General features: G+C 44.1%; 3 protein-coding genes across 4 annotated transcripts in view; 2 read left to right on the forward strand and 1 right to left on the reverse strand.

The window, feature by feature from the left end:
- Positions 1-2,507, reverse strand: part of slc13a5a (solute carrier family 13 member 5a) — a 14,893-nt gene extending 12,386 nt beyond the window's left edge. Inside the window, 1 exon segment of the mRNA XM_044141152.1 lies at positions 2,487-2,507. The gene's annotated coding sequence lies outside the window, so the exon portion shown is untranslated.
- A 337-nt stretch (positions 2,508-2,844) lies between these two features.
- serpinf2a (serpin peptidase inhibitor, clade F (alpha-2 antiplasmin, pigment epithelium derived factor), member 2a) lies at positions 2,845-8,546 on the forward strand. 2 transcript variants are annotated; one of them, XM_044141154.1, is made up of 10 exons: positions 2,845-2,959; positions 3,788-3,958; positions 5,002-5,070; positions 5,141-5,372; positions 5,475-5,618; positions 5,695-5,737; positions 5,969-6,114; positions 6,293-6,435; positions 6,521-6,716; positions 7,618-8,546. In XM_044141154.1, exons 3-10 carry the CDS (start codon positions 5,017-5,019, stop codon positions 8,121-8,123), a joined length of 1,464 nt encoding a protein of 487 aa, XP_043997089.1. In that variant the 5' UTR covers positions 2,845-2,959; positions 3,788-3,958; positions 5,002-5,016; the 3' UTR covers positions 8,124-8,546. The 2 variants fall into 2 exon arrangements, with proteins under 2 accessions (XP_043997089.1, XP_043997088.1); XM_044141153.1 differs by lacking the exon at positions 2,845-2,959 and having other exon boundaries at positions 3,500-3,958.
- Positions 8,547-8,927: 381 nt separating this feature from the next.
- Positions 8,928-14,373, forward strand: serpinf1 (serpin peptidase inhibitor, clade F (alpha-2 antiplasmin, pigment epithelium derived factor), member 1). Its single transcript, XM_044141155.1, has 8 exons — positions 8,928-9,082; positions 10,867-10,927; positions 11,747-11,942; positions 12,083-12,238; positions 12,361-12,564; positions 13,169-13,308; positions 13,381-13,591; positions 13,861-14,373. Exons 1-8 carry the CDS (start codon positions 8,943-8,945, stop codon positions 14,109-14,111), a joined length of 1,359 nt encoding a protein of 452 aa, XP_043997090.1. The 5' UTR covers positions 8,928-8,942; the 3' UTR covers positions 14,112-14,373.
- Positions 14,374-14,754: the final 381 nt, after the last annotated feature.

The following is a 14,754-nucleotide window of genomic DNA, read 5'->3' on the forward strand; positions in this document are numbered from 1 at the left end:
TTACTCTAATAATTTGATGACTCTCTCAGCCTTTTTAGCCGTAGGTTACATTATTTGCCGACGTCACACTGATTAGGCTCCAGTTTATCCTGTGCTGCCACCCAGTGGACATCAGCTGGTAGTGATGTTGCTCTACTGATTTTAATTTCCAATTAATAACATTTTTCTAGAACAAAAATAAACAAGAATGAAAGTACATGAAATACAGACTGACCACTTCAGGCAGAAGCAGAAGTTTATCACAGCGATATTTTAAAAGCAGCACAAATTTCTTTATCAGAACCAAAATATGTTGCAATGTCAGAACTGGATGGATGTTTGATACTTTGGTGTCCAAAATTCTTGTATATTGGTTCTTTTTATTTTTAAAATAATTAGATTCTGTCCTTTAGTATGTCTTTCAATAGATTACATTCTTTGAAAAAGTCTCAAAGTATGAATGTTATGTTTTACAGCGTTAATAATATCCAAACTATTACTTGATTTTCACTGATAAATTCGTGGCAAGACTAGAAGTTTTAATTGCACACAATTGCAGGATCAGTAATTGATTAATCACATTTTTGACAAAATCAGCAACATTTTCAATTCATAAACCATTTTTGCTGCTAACAGTCGCCAGAGCTGAACATCAACCATATTTTAATCGTTTGGTTTTTTTTAAACATATTTTTACATATCATATTTTTACAGTTTTTAATCTTCAAGTTTTTGGAGCAAAGAGTTTTTCTATTTGTTCATGTTTCCAGAATTTCACTGATCTTTCATGGACTGTAGAAGCTAACATTAGTGTTAGCTTCTACATGTTAGCATTAATATGCTACTTCAGGCTAGCATAGGTTCAAGTTTAAGCACAACTTGAACCCAACAGGAGAAGCAGAAATAAACCCCAGTGGGGCCGGAGGAGAGTCTTCCATCGCTGCTGTTAGCGGACGACGCTGTGGGTCAGATTTACTGATGTACCAGAAACACCCAAATACAAAGGTTCTGGACCTGGTCGCCAACGATGAAGGTCTTCATCTCTGAACATCTATACAAACATTTTTCTGTCTTTGTAAGGAGTAATGGCTTCTTCTTCTTCTTCTCTGATTGGCCTTTCAACCCATGAAGGGACAGAACTGGTTTCACAGTGGAGAATGACTTTCTACCCGTTTCAGCAGCTTCTTCACAAGATCTTTAGCTTTTGCTTTGGTTCCTTTCAGAATCCGGTGCTGACTGGACATTTCCCTCATGTCTATGTATGGATGTAGTAGTTTGATCAGATGAACCTTCTGCCACCTGCAGATTGGACTGGAGGATGACAGTAAACAGCTTCTGAATGCGGTTCTGGTTTATAGCTCTTCCTCTGGGTAAATGGCAGTGAGTTCCAGATGTTGCTGCAGCTGACTGGTATCAGAGGCTCTTGCTGACATGTTTTCAGTGTCTGCTTTTTATTTGAACATATTTCTACGTTGTGATTCCCCCCCAAAAGACGGGTGGTCCTGTTAAGGTCGGCTCCAGCTGCTGAGCAAACAGTTCTAGTTTTCCACTGTTCTTCAGACGACCTGCTCCTCTGCGCTACGTTGGTGTGAAGCTCTTCAGCATATCGGGGTTTCCAAGATGGCCGAAGCGACGCTGTTTGTCACAGAGCTGCGATGTGGGGGCGTTAGGCTGGAACTTGGCGGTCAGCACAAGACAAACATCCGCCCACTCTCTCTGCTCTGGATGTATGTGGAAAGCACAATGAGACACAACAGAGTGTAGGACAGGGTTTACCCTCCTCCTGCTGGGTTCAGGCGTCTTTACAAAGTGGAAAGTTTTAAGAAGGTTCCAATGTTACGTAAGCGACTTTCACCTGAAACCGTCCCTTACTTTCTTTTTGCTGTGTCTATAAGGATAATCTAACGACCCTTTAGATCTGGGCTGCTGAAACGTTTTGAGACCAAGATCTAGTTTTTCTCTCAGCAGCCGGCTGAGATCTACCTCATGACACGAAGACATAAAAATAGTAAATTAAACTCTATTGACTTATTTTATCTGCGAATATACATCAGTCATAGCAGAAATATTAAAGTGATAGAAAACCTAATGCAGTTTCTTCCTCGGAGAGATTCTGACACTGGGAGGAGGTTACTGGTTACAAACCTGAGGCCAGCAGGTATCAGTCAGTTATGGTGGATCTGAAATTTGGTTTGATGATCTGAATATGAGAAGCTACAGACTGATAGGAGGAACCAAAGAGCTCTGTAAAGGTAAAGGCAAATCTTCTGAAGCTGGGATATAATTAATTTAAATTCACATAATTATCGCGGTAGAAGCCATTTGTTTGTTAAAATGTTATGAAACATATTTGTTCTATTTGATGTTTGTTGTGAATGATGTAAACTCACAAACGAACGAGGTAATTAGTCCAACGTTTAGAAACTACAGCGGCTGTAATGAGCCACAGCAAAGGTAAACAAAGGTAAAATAACCCAAACAGGTGATCAACTCAAAACCACTCCTACCTTTTTACTCTCCCTCTCTTTGTAGTTTAAGCACACCTGTTGCCGTGGCAACCGCCTGCGCCCCGCAAGCCGAGCAAAGATTACGTTAAAAACAAAACATTCAGTCCGTTACGATATCAAGTTTCCAGGCTTGATATTTATTTCTCGATTATTAATCATCGCTTCCCTGAACTCAGAGATGGTTGATTGACCAGCTGAGCAGGAGTTTAAATTAGCTAGTCGGTCTTTGAGTCGAATTGTTTTTTTTTAATACACTGAATTGCGCAACACCTTGTTGAAACAATAATTACTGATAAGATTAATTTTAACATATTTTGTAGATTTTTTTTTAATGACCATTCTTTAACGAAGCTACAAACGTTTAGGATCTTAGTGAATATTTTGATAAGCGCGTCAGAAGAGGAAGTTCTGGTCTCAGCGTTCAGTTTGTCACCTTCTGCCGAGATCGACTCAAAACCTTTTTGAAACTTGAGGTCGTTTTTAGCTTTTCTGAATAAGAATTATTTTAAATTATTTTATCTACTTACTGGTAGTATAACTAAATTTTCTAAAAATGCTTAGTCTTTTAAAATTTAGATGTTTCATGTTGTTTAGCTCAGCTAGCTAGCTATTTGTTTTAGCTAACCTGTTAGAGCTGAAAAGTGATATGTTTTTATGGGAGATCTGGGCTTTTCTAAAAAAACAACAACAAAAGACACCCTTTAAAGTTGAATTTCCAGCTTTTAATCTAAACAAACTTTCTCTAAAACTTATTCAGTTTGTGTCATTAAATCAGTCACTTTCTATGCTGTTAACTCTTTAGTGAGTAAAAATACTAAATGTTATTGTTTGAAAACAAAAGTATGTAGAATCACAGCCTGATTAGCCTGTTTGCTAACCACAGTCTTACTAGTTTTCTTGTAACTGAATCCCAATCGCTCAGTTTTTCTTTGAAAATATGTTTGGGTTTATTGTTTTATCATTTAGCATGAATACTTTTGGTGTTAGACTTTCTTTTGTTATGCTTTTGGTTGATATTTTTTGAAAAAAAAAAATCTTTTCTCAACATTTATGTCTAGCTTTTCTTGACTAATACATTTTGCTCTCTGTGGTGTTCTATTAATGGTCATTTTATAATAAAGGCTAAATTCAAACTAAATAATTTAGAGCCGTCGGTCAACTGTATTCTGACTGAATGCTCCATAAATAATCGGACACAGCAAAGATTAATTAGTGAATTTAGTTTGATTTAATTTCTCCCTGTGGATCATTTGGATCCTGGTAAACGAGCGTTTTAACTTTCATTTGATTGGAATGTATAGCAGTGACCACGGCCTCCACAACAATCCGGTCAGGGTTGATTATTAACCCGCTAACATGGGGGTGGCAGTTGCTGGGTCCACTACGCTGAACAGCCAGAAGAAGGTTGATCACATCTGGATTTTCTTTTATTATTCTCCGTTTTTCATCTCCTCTTCTCAAGCGAAGTCCAGGTGAGTTTGGGTCAGCTCGTATTTCGTCAGAACTTTGTCTGATTGGTTGTTTGGGGAGAAATCTGCTACATTAATAAAGTCTTGTTTGTAAAGGTTAATTGTGAGTGTAATAAATGTATCCATATCATCCACTGATCTCTGAATTATGATTGTGGCGGAGGACCTGAACTGTTGGAAAGTGTTTGTGTTTTCATGCTCAGTTCATTGTTTTCTGCTTTGTGTTTATTCAGCGTACTGCCGTTCAGCCAAAAATGGTTCTGAAACACTAACCTTTAGTCTCCTGGTAAACATAGCTGCCACATCTGAACCATCCACTGGTTCCGACCCGTCTGGGCTCCGCACTCACTGGATATTTACATAATCGCTGGTTCTAAAAGCTGTTTTGTCAGTTTGGTGTAAAACAGGATGTTAGGAAATCTGATTCTTCTAAAATCTAATGGATCACATGACAGAGTGGAGAAATGGAGGTGGATCCAAAACTTTAACCTGGAGGGTCTCAGTTACATCAGAACAATAACAAGAGTTTGGTTCTGCTCATTTTGATGATCATAGTTTACAAAGGATGAAAACCCAAAATACATGTTACACACGCTGGGACCTCAACGATCAAGGAGGACATCGCATCATTTCCTGCCATTAGCACATGCTGGACAGGTCTAGTTAAAGTCTGCCGAGGCTGAACAGAACATTCCCTTTTGCATGCCTGGATTTAAAAATCGATGTTCAGAACCAAAGATGAACTCTACTGACCAAAAACTTAGTTCTGCTAATGCTAAAGCACTAGACCAACACAGTATTTAGTTGAAACAAAAACTAATCCGTGTGGTTCAATATGAACAAAATGAATTCAACTGTATGGAAACCCAACATGTTGATGACACAACGTGCACTACAAAACAGTATGTAGGAGAAGCTAAGCGCACTAGATGAGATGATAAAATGCTAAACGAAAAACTAGCTCTTCGCGCATAAGCGGATTAGTGAAAGTGTGCTGACCACTGTGCAGAGCTGGTGTTCAGTCATGTCTTTGTCTGTATTTCCAGGCTGGCCGTCTGGAAATGAAGCTGTGTCTTCTTCTGCTGCTGCTGTGCCTCAGTCGTCAGGGACTGACCGTAAGAAGAACCGACTCGTGGCGTTTCTCTCGTTAGCATTCGTGTCTGAACTCTGTGTATGTCTGTTCAGGAAGAGCCCGCCACAGCAGCTCCTGGATTCTCTCCAGTCACAGATGAAAAGGAGGAGAAAAACGTCAGTAACTGTGGGAGAACATTCACCCATGAGGAACACCGGGCGATAGGGGGCGCTATAGAGCAGTTGGGGTTGAAGATCCTGGAGAAGCTTGCTATCAGCCCACAGCAGCCCAACGTCATCCTCTCCCCTCTCAGCCTGATGTTCGCCCTCGCTCACCTCACCTTAGGTTCACCAGCTTCATTTTCCAGATGAAATCTAGATTTAGAATGAATTATAATGTTGCAGATTAATGCTAACACGCTAACGAGTTTCATTTATCTTTCCTAAGGTTCCCGCAATGAAACAGAGAAGCTTCTCCTACAAAGTCTTCAAGCCCACGACCGACCATGCTTCCATCACATCCTGGGAAGCCTTGTGCCTCATCTAACCCACACGTCACTGGAGGTGGCGGCACGCATGTACCTGAGGCCAGGTGGGACATCAGCGGTGGTGGTTCCTCACATCAGCACACATTAGTAACTCTCGTTCTTTCTTCTTCCTCACCTCAGGATTTGAAGTGAAGCTGTCATTTGTTGAGGAATCTCTGGCCAGGTATCGGTTATATTTGGGAACCAAACCCTTACAAAGATAACAGAAGAGGGAACTGGACTAGTGTATTTAGACAAAGTGGATCAATCTTTCATCAAAAAATAATTTTCCACACCAGACTTTTGAAAGATCTGGTTTGATGTTTTGAGGAGTTTGTAATTACTTAAACAAACAGTCATCTTTTGTGTGGTCTGGTCTATGCCAGATCTGTTTTCAAACTGTTTTACTGTCCAGGTACCGGTCCCGGCCCTTCCCTCTGGTCTCTGTGGATGAGGTCAACCAATGGGTGGAGAACGTCACCAATGGAAACATCCCCAACTTCTTGGAAAGCATTCCACATGACGTGGTGCTAATGCTCATTAACGGTGTTTACTTCAAAGGTGAACCCTTCAATCAATCCCTCACCAATCAGAAGTGTATTGTAGGGTGTTGGAAGAGGATGACCTCACCTACACCTTCCCCTGAGTTTGAGCTGAAACCATAGGAGTCATATTTAACAAAAGATGTCTGCATGTTGACCTTGATTAAAAGTTTGTTTTTGCTGTATCTGTTTGTCAGGTGAATGGAAGACCCAGTTTGACCCCCAGGTGACCTCAAAGGGAGTGTTTTATCTTGACAGCCAGAACTCAGTGTCAGTGGACATGATGAAGTCTGCCCAGTATCCTCTACGCCTGATGGACGACCCTCAGCTGCAGGCACAGGTATCACATCCCCCATACGTCATGGAAATCTGATGCTGGGATTAGTTTATTTTATCCTAACAAAATGAGTCTTTGTCCCTTGCAGGTTGCCAGCTTTCCCTTCAAAGGAAACACCAGCTTCCTAGTCATCCTTCCCATAGGAAACGTCTCATTGGTGCTTCCCAAGCTAAACATTTCTGACCTCTACAGTCGTCTACCTCAAGAAAAATCAATGCAGGTCAACGTACCAAAGATGAAGCTCCAATATCGACAGGAGCTCGAAGAGGCACTGACCAGCATGGGTGAGGGTTGTGCGATCTCATTGGTTAGTTAGACAGGTAGACTGATGCCTGTTAAAGCATTTCAGGACTAACTGTGGTTCTATTGGTCAGCAGTGACACAGACTGGAAGCCTCAAACTATGGTAGTATGCAATGCAGATACGTCATGATGTAACCAGCTGACAGAGACAGGACACGTACATACACCAATCAGGCATCAGATTATGATCCCCAACAGGTGATAGCATTTTCATTAAGCAACCTATCAAAAGTGGGACGTATCAGGCATCAACTGAGCATTTTGTTCTCAGAATTGATGTCTTAGAAGGAGGAAAAATTGGGAGCAAAGGATTTCAGCAAGTTTGACCAGGGCCAACCTGCCTGAATCAGAACTCTAAAGCTGCATTTCTTGTGAGGAATTTCTGGTCTACCATGATCAGGTTTAAGGAAGGAACAGTGGTGAACCAAGAACATAGTCATGGCTGGTCAAGGTTTAGTTATGCACAGGAGGAATGATTGTTGGCCCATGTGGACCATCAAATGAGTTGTTTTGGTTCTGACAAGAGGATGCCGGAGCACCCAGTGCAGTAAGATATTAGGTGCCCATGACTCCCCCTGAAAGAGGCAACGAGCAGGACTGTAGAGGTCCAGTGGAAAGAACTGATGGTGTCAGTGGAAGTCCCTGCCACGGCAGGTTAGGCTGTCACATTATTAGGCAGGTGGTAATAATGTAATGACTTATAGGTGTAGAATGTGTGAAGAAGGGACAAATACTGATCTGTCTTCTGAAAATAGCCAATCTGTTGGTGGTTGTGTGGTTTCCTGCTCTGAGGGTCTGGTTCAGAGCATCATAGACACTCTGGAGGATGTTGTGTATTTACATCTCTGTTGAGTTTTTTTCTCCTTTTGTGCTTGTCTGTAAGGACTCGGCTCCCTGTTTTTGGGTCCGGACCTCTCTGGGATTTCTGAGCAACCCCTCAGGGTGTCGAGCGTCCGTCACGCCACCACCATGGAGCTCAGTGAAGAAGGTGTCGAAGCGTCCGCCACCACCGTGGTGACTGCAATGCGCTCCATCTCCCTGTTCTCTGTCAACTCCCCTTTCCTGTTTGCCCTTGTTGATGACTTCTCTCTGGCCCCTCTGTTCATGGGCATCGTCACAAACCCCGCCCCCGACAACGACCCTATGCCTAACGACGACCCCAACGGGAACAACACCATGAACGACCAGCCTGGTACAGCGGCGGCCAGGGAAACAGACCTGAACGTCGAGCTCAACAGATTGCCAGCAGAGGGCAGCACTCTTCAGTCCTGCAGCGCCCCTGGTGGGGGGAAAGAGCAGCTGCAGCAGGTCGATGAACAAGATGGCAGCAGCAGTAAGACTCAAGGAGACGAGCCCTGCTCCAAACCAGAAAATTTCGTCCCAGTCTGAAAAATAAAAAAATTATAATAAAGAAATTATGCAACATCTCTTCAGATAAATAGAGACTCCGACGTCTCCCTTCCAGATCAATACAACCAATAACTTACAGTGACTAGATAACAGACTGGACGGCTTCTGTAAACCCTCTGAAAGCTAACGCGTTAGCTTGTTTCATGTCTCACTGTTAGAAGACGGGCGCATCACGTGATCGTAGTTTAGCTAAAAACCACAATATTCTGCCCTGAAACAGGTCTGTAACTAATGTTTTTATGATTGACATGTTCTGTTTTTACACAACGTCTGTTCTTTATTAAATTTCAAAAATATCTTCCAGCGAGTAAAAACAGCCTCTGATAGGAAATATTGTTGGTTTTTTAAAACTGCTACCATGTTCATCAGTAACTGTGAAATAAAATACCTTATTGTTTTAAAGAGGTTTGGATACATTCATCTGATTCCACATATAAACAAAGAAATATTCACGAAGTGCAAAACCTCACAAAAACAAACAATAATGAAATGATATGGCAGCTGATTTGTTGGCATTTGGACCCGATGGACCTTCTGGACCGGAACTGACAAAGATGAAAACGGTTCCATGTTGCCACAGGTAACAACGGACAGGAAGAAGCTGTAGCTCATCTTCTTTTTTACAGTTTGTGTTTGATTCTAATTTTTTAATCTATTTTGAAATTTTCTGGCTAAATCAGTGAGAAACATTAAAACAGAGGAAACTAAGTTCATCTGCTTCCAAAGCTAATAAAAGGAAATTTGTAGATTAAATAATAAATATTGTTAAAAGTTTTTATTTAACCTAAACTAAGCTGAATGCAGCTTCCTAAAGCGAAACAGTGTGCGCGCCCCGTGCGCGCGCCGCCTTTGCGCGACGCCGCGGGTCCACCAGTCTCCGCAGACAGACAGACAGACAGACAGCAGCACCAGCGACGTGGACCGTCCGGACCGGAGAGGTGAGTGAACTGCTGCTCCTCTTTTTTGCGTTTTTCCTGAAATTGAAATTATCCGTTGATGGTCAAAAATGTGCAAACTGGATCCGGGCTCCAGTTTGCAGTTTTGGGTCCAGTGATTCAGAACTGTCAGAAAGACACTTGGGGCTTCTTTGGGCCGCTTTGATTTAATTTTTTACATTTAAATCCGAAGTGAATCAGTCCAGTTTTTATGCTCGTTTTTTTTTTCCTGAGAGTTGTGCTGAAAAACAAAGTCTTCCTTCTGCGCCGCGGAGCCAAAAACTGCAAACAGCTGCGGCGATTTTCCACTCCGGGGTTTATATAATGTGAAACAGCAGCAGCTCTGGTCCAAACTCAACCATCAGAACCATGAGAACCTCCGAAGAACTCTCATATTTATTCCTGTATGCCTTCAACTGTTTTCATATTCTGATCTAATTCTGATTCCACACGAAGTAAAATATTAGACATAAAATATGTCAGATATTTTACTTTGATATATTCGGCTTTAACTCCAGTTAAAACCTAAGTAGGAGGGAATTTCCCTGGGAAAACTTTCCATTCCAGGTTTGGGCTTCATGTATTTTAGAAACAATTATGGATTGTTGGTTAAGAAGAGCAAACAAACAAAGCACAGTGGTGGAGGAGTGATGATGTGGGCTCGTTCTGCAGACAGTGAGAGCTGATCACGTGAGACGATGATTTAGGTAATAAACCATAAGATCAGGACGGACCTGGAGCTTCCCTGGCGGACAGAATGAGGCGCTGGACGAGTTTAGTTTGTTTCTGTTGAGCTTCATGTCAGGAAACGTTGAATCACTTTCTCCACTCCACGGCTCTTGTTTTCGTTTTGAGTCTCAGAGGAAAAAATCTGCTGGCCAACTCCATCTGGGTTTCCCATCATTCCTGTGTGGTCTGAGGTTTGGTGTGAAGACGGTCCAGATGTGCGCAGGAAGCAGCAGAATGCCGCCATTGTGCAGCGGAGGCTGTAATCAGAGCGTCTGCTGTCTGTGTCAGCTCAACAGAAAATGCCTCTGCCTCCTCCTGCTGAAAACAGGTTTCTGACCCGTGAGGGAAAACGTCTTCTGAGATATGAACTCAGCTCATTTCAGTTCATTTCTTTACTCCGGTTCACAACAAAAGCTTAGAGATGATTTACAGAGGAACTCATTTCAGACTTTCAGCATTCTCTCCTCCTGACCAGCAGGGGGCGACAGTAGAACACCACCTGTGTTGTGTCGCTGACTTTACAGCAATCCCTCACACTGAGCATGCATGTTGCGACAGTGGAGAGGAAAACCTCCCTTTTACAGCAAGAAACCTCCAGCAGAACCAGAACCGGACTCAGATTCAGAACCGGGCTCAGTACCAGCGACAGACTGGAGCTGAGAGAAGACAGAGACACAACAAGAACCAGGAGAACCTTCTATGTTAAAGTAAAATGTTCACAGCAGGAGAGGAGAGTGATCAGGTGATGGCAGCATTATGCCCGCTGATGCCCCGCCTCCAGGAAGGAACCAACCAATCAGAAGCCAGACCAGGTGTAACTTCTATAGAGAGAAAATAACTGAACATGAAGTTAACCGTTGGAATAACAGCAAGTACAGCAGAGTGGAGAGTAGTAGGAGAAGAAAATGAGAGAAGTGGTGAGTTTGTCCTGACGCATCAGGACAACCTCAGGCTGCGTGGAGAGAGGCAGAACAGGAAGTCATGTGATTCTTCTGTCTCTTCAGTGACATGGCGTCACAGCATCATAGCGTCATGGCGTTCATCTGCTTGTTTTTCAGGATGATGCGAACAACGTTCCTGCTGGCGTTGGCAGCCGTCCTGAGCTTCTGCTGGGCTCAGGTAATCACAGAACGTCTCCTTGTGTTTCAGGGCCTTCAGCTTCCTGCAGCTTTTACTCTGTTTAATTCATGGAGTAAAAACGTTTAGTTTGTGGAATAAAAACGTTCAGTTCGTGGTTTCTGTTGCTGCGTTTCAGTAAAAACCTCCTGCTGGGTTCAGATTCCAGTCTGGGTCTTTTTGCATGGAGCTGCATGTTCTCCCTGAGCATGTGAGGGTTTTCTCTGGGATGCAGGTCCTGTAGAGTTGGAAAGTGTGTGTGTGTGCATGGTGGTGTGTGTGTGCCGGTCGTCCCGTGTGAGTATAATCAAGGTTAAAAACTGTATTATCCTGCTGTCCTGGCTGATAAGGTAACATATCAAATATATATATTAATAGCCGACGGTTACAGCTATGATTTTTGTGTTGAAAAGGTGAATTATGACAGAGAGATAATTCAGATTTGATGTTGGGATGAACTGAAAACAAACAGACGAAACCAATACCAACATTTACAATCTGCAGACAAGTTTGGTTAATTCATGATGAAGTGTGTTTAGAGTTTTCAGCTTGTTTAGCAGATCAGATTGTTCGAATGCAATCATTTAAATGAAAGTTGGTAAATGTGAAACTGTTGTGCACATGGCCTGTTTTCCTGGCGAGAAAACTAAACCAGCTTAGAAAGAGAAGTTCCAGTAGAACATCTCCAGTGGAACTGGTTCCAGTACAGACATTTGTCACTTCCAGGATTTAGTTCTGGTTCTGCTCAGTATAACCAGCTGTGAAACCAGAGCTGGGTGTAGTGCCGGTCCGTTCTAATGGTTCTGTCCCTGTTCTGTGCAGTCGGACTTCGGAGATGAGGAGGCGGCCGCGGAGGAGGAACATGTGGAGCTCTTCACCACGCCCACCACCAAGATGGGCGCCGCCACCTCGGACTTTGGCTACAACCTGTTCCGGGCTTTGACGAGCCGCGAAACTTCGGCCAACCTGTTTCTGTCTCCGATCAGCGTGTCTTCGGTTCTGACCCAGCTGTCCATGGGTGAGTGTACTGGCTCTAACTGGGCCTGAACCAGTTTACTTTGATTGGTCCCCTCAAACCTTCAGGCACCCTGTCTCCTTATTCCTCCTCTGAAGCATCATCATAACCAGCGACTCTGCACTTCCCCTCCTGTCCTGCAGGGGGCTCTGAGAACGCCCAGAGGCAGCTGTACCGGGCTCTCCGGTACCACACCCTGCAGGACCCCCAGCTCCAGAATACCCTGAAGAACTTGCTGGCCTCAGTGAACTCCTCAGGCAAAGGCCTGAGCTCGGCTGCTCGGCTCTACGTGACACGACGTGAGTCCATGTTAATGACCCAAACCGTTTCAAAGGTTCTGGTGTCTCTGACTTACTGAAAGAGTCCAGATCTTCTAGAAAAACCCAAAGCCATCCTGACCCATCACTCCTTTGGTTTTCAGGACTCCGTCTGAAGCAGGACTTCTTCAAGCTGGTGGAGCAGCAGTATGGCATCCGCCCCAAAGCGCTGCTGGGTGGAGCCAAAGACACGAAGGAGATCAATGATTGGGTGTCTCAGCAGACGGGAAGGAAGGTCCAACAGTTCCTGACCAAGGGTCTCCCTCAAACCGCCGGCGTCAACGCCATCAGCGCCGCCTACTTCAAAGGTATCGACGGTTCATGAAGGAAGAGGAAAAACCTGGTTTGGTTTTCGGTTTGGTCTGATCTTTACGAAACAGACGGAGAAGTTTTGTAAAGATCAAACCGAACTCACATCCTGGTGACAAGAAGTTCAGAACCAGTTAGACAGGCAGGAGAAATGTTCATGGATAAAGTGTTCACTGTACGAGAATAATGTCATAATAATACAAGAATAGATGCAAGAATAAAGTTGTAGTATTACCAGAATAAAGTGATAGTAATATCTCATAATAACAGTTTTTTTTTCACAGAATGACTTTTTGTTTTTTTCTGGTAATATTGCATTACTGCTAATATCTTGAGTATTCCTGTAGTTATTTTTTTCAGTCTTAGTCTAGCTCAGATACTTTGTTGTAGATCATTGATAGGAAAGTAAAAAATTAGATCTTCAATGAGCTGGAGTGGCCACCAGGGGGCGGAGAATATTTCACATCAGCAGCAGTATTAATGGTTCCTGACGTTTGGTGGTCAGACCCTGCAGGGTTGTCGGTTCCAATGCCGGACCCTGAGACAGCCACCGGCTGTTACAGCAGCCAGAACCGGACTGACGTCTGGGTTTTCCTCCAACAGGGGGATGGGTGACCCGCTTCAGTCAGGGAGGAGTTCAGCAGGACTTCCAGGTGGAAAACGGGGCTCCGGTCCGTGTTCCCATGATGCAACAGGATAACTACCCGGTGAAGATGGGCGTGGACTCGGACCTGAGCTGCACTGTGAGTGTTGTGAGCAGCAGAGCCGAGGAGCTGTTGGCAAAGAACTCAGGAATGTTGTGGTTCCTCCTGCAGATCGCTCAGATCCAGATGCAGAACGACGTCAGCATGTTTGTCTTCCTGCCCGACGACGTGACGACCAACACCACGCTGCTGGAGGAGAGTCTGACCGCCGAGTTCGTTCAGGACCTCTCCATGGCGCTGCAGCCGGCTCGGGTGTCCCTGACGCTGCCTGTCCTGAGGCTTAGTTACTCCACCGACCTGCTGCCACTGCTTGGCGACCTCGGTGAGTCACCCAGAGGAGCAAAGACCTTCCATTTCACTCAGTCCATGACTGAGGAGGTCTCTGGTTCTCTGACACAGGACGGTCAGTCCTGAAGGAAAGTTAAGGGACTAGTTAGTGAAACTGGGGAACCCAGCAGAACATTCAGCCACACAGCTGACTGACTCCCAGCATTTAAAAGCAGAGGTGTCTGGTTTGTGCGAGGCAGCGGTGACCCAGTGGGACACCAAGGAGCATGAGTCGATCCTCACTCTCCTCATTCCTTCCTGCAGGCCTCAATGACTGGTTGGACAACCAAGAACTGGAGAAGATCTCAGTCCAGCCGGCCAAACTCACCAGCATCAATCATAAGGTTGTCATGGAGACGGCGCCCGAAGGAGCCCAGTACCCCAGCGCCGTCTCGGTGCCCTCCCACCTGACGTACCGAGTGGACCGGCCCTTTGTCTACCTGATCCGAGACGAACCGTCAGGAGCGCTGCTGTTCATCGGGAAGGTGGTCAACCCCAAAGACCTGACAATTTAACACACACACACCCCCACACACACACACACATACACACACACACACATACACATACACTCTTAGCAGGTCCTAGGAGGGGTTCCAGCTGTTTGTGATGGCAGATGGTTCGAGAATATTTGATCTTATTTTTCATGTTGAAACACAGTTGGATCATGCTAACCTGAGATTAATCCTGAAATAATCCACATCAAGAAATGTTTTGTAAGAAATCAAATATCGCCATTTGTTCTAATAACAATAAACATGACAATAAACTCCAGCACACGTTTTGTGGTGTTTTCTGATGTTGGACACGAGCCGGTCGGGATCTCGGAGGAGGTAAGCCAGGTTTTGAGGTATTGGTGTGATGTTTACAGGTTTTGAATGGTCAGGAACAGAACCAGATATGAGGGAACGAGAGGCCAGAGTGACGGGACACGAGGCTTAGGGTTAAAGTTTGACCAACTTTATCCAGACGGTCAAATTTAGTGGAGGACTCAGATTTATGACCAACTGAAGATGTTTCAGCAGGTTCTACGAGAAAAACAGCAGATTTAAATAAATCGCAGTAGCAATCACCTTTAGTCATGACTGCATGTGATGCGCCTCTGGCTCCAGCAGAGGGAGACAAACAGCCTTTAAACCCAGAAACCAGAACAGAAGA

This window comes from Gambusia affinis, linkage group LG15, assembly GCF_019740435.1.
Source record: "Gambusia affinis linkage group LG15, SWU_Gaff_1.0, whole genome shotgun sequence".
Taxonomy (NCBI): domain Eukaryota; kingdom Metazoa; phylum Chordata; class Actinopteri; order Cyprinodontiformes; family Poeciliidae; genus Gambusia; species Gambusia affinis.

Excerpts from the sequence above, each read along its gene's own strand:
- serpinf1 (XM_044141155.1), top strand. The coding sequence starts at position 8,943 with ATGCAGCTTCCTAAAGCGAAACAGTGTGCGCGCCCCGTGCGCGCGCCG. Across the intron at positions 10,928-11,746 it reads TGAGCTTCTGCTGGGCTCAG|TCGGACTTCGGAGATGAGGA; the intron begins GTAATCACAGAA and ends TGTTCTGTGCAG. Across the intron at positions 13,592-13,860 it reads GCCACTGCTTGGCGACCTCG|GCCTCAATGACTGGTTGGAC; the intron begins GTGAGTCACCCA and ends TCCTTCCTGCAG.
- serpinf2a (XM_044141154.1), top strand. The coding sequence starts at position 5,017 with ATGAAGCTGTGTCTTCTTCTGCTGCTGCTGTGCCTCAGTCGTCAGGGA. Across the intron at positions 5,373-5,474 it reads CCTCGCTCACCTCACCTTAG|GTTCCCGCAATGAAACAGAG; the intron begins GTTCACCAGCTT and ends ATCTTTCCTAAG. Across the intron at positions 6,717-7,617 it reads AGAGGCACTGACCAGCATGG|GACTCGGCTCCCTGTTTTTG; the intron begins GTGAGGGTTGTG and ends CTTGTCTGTAAG.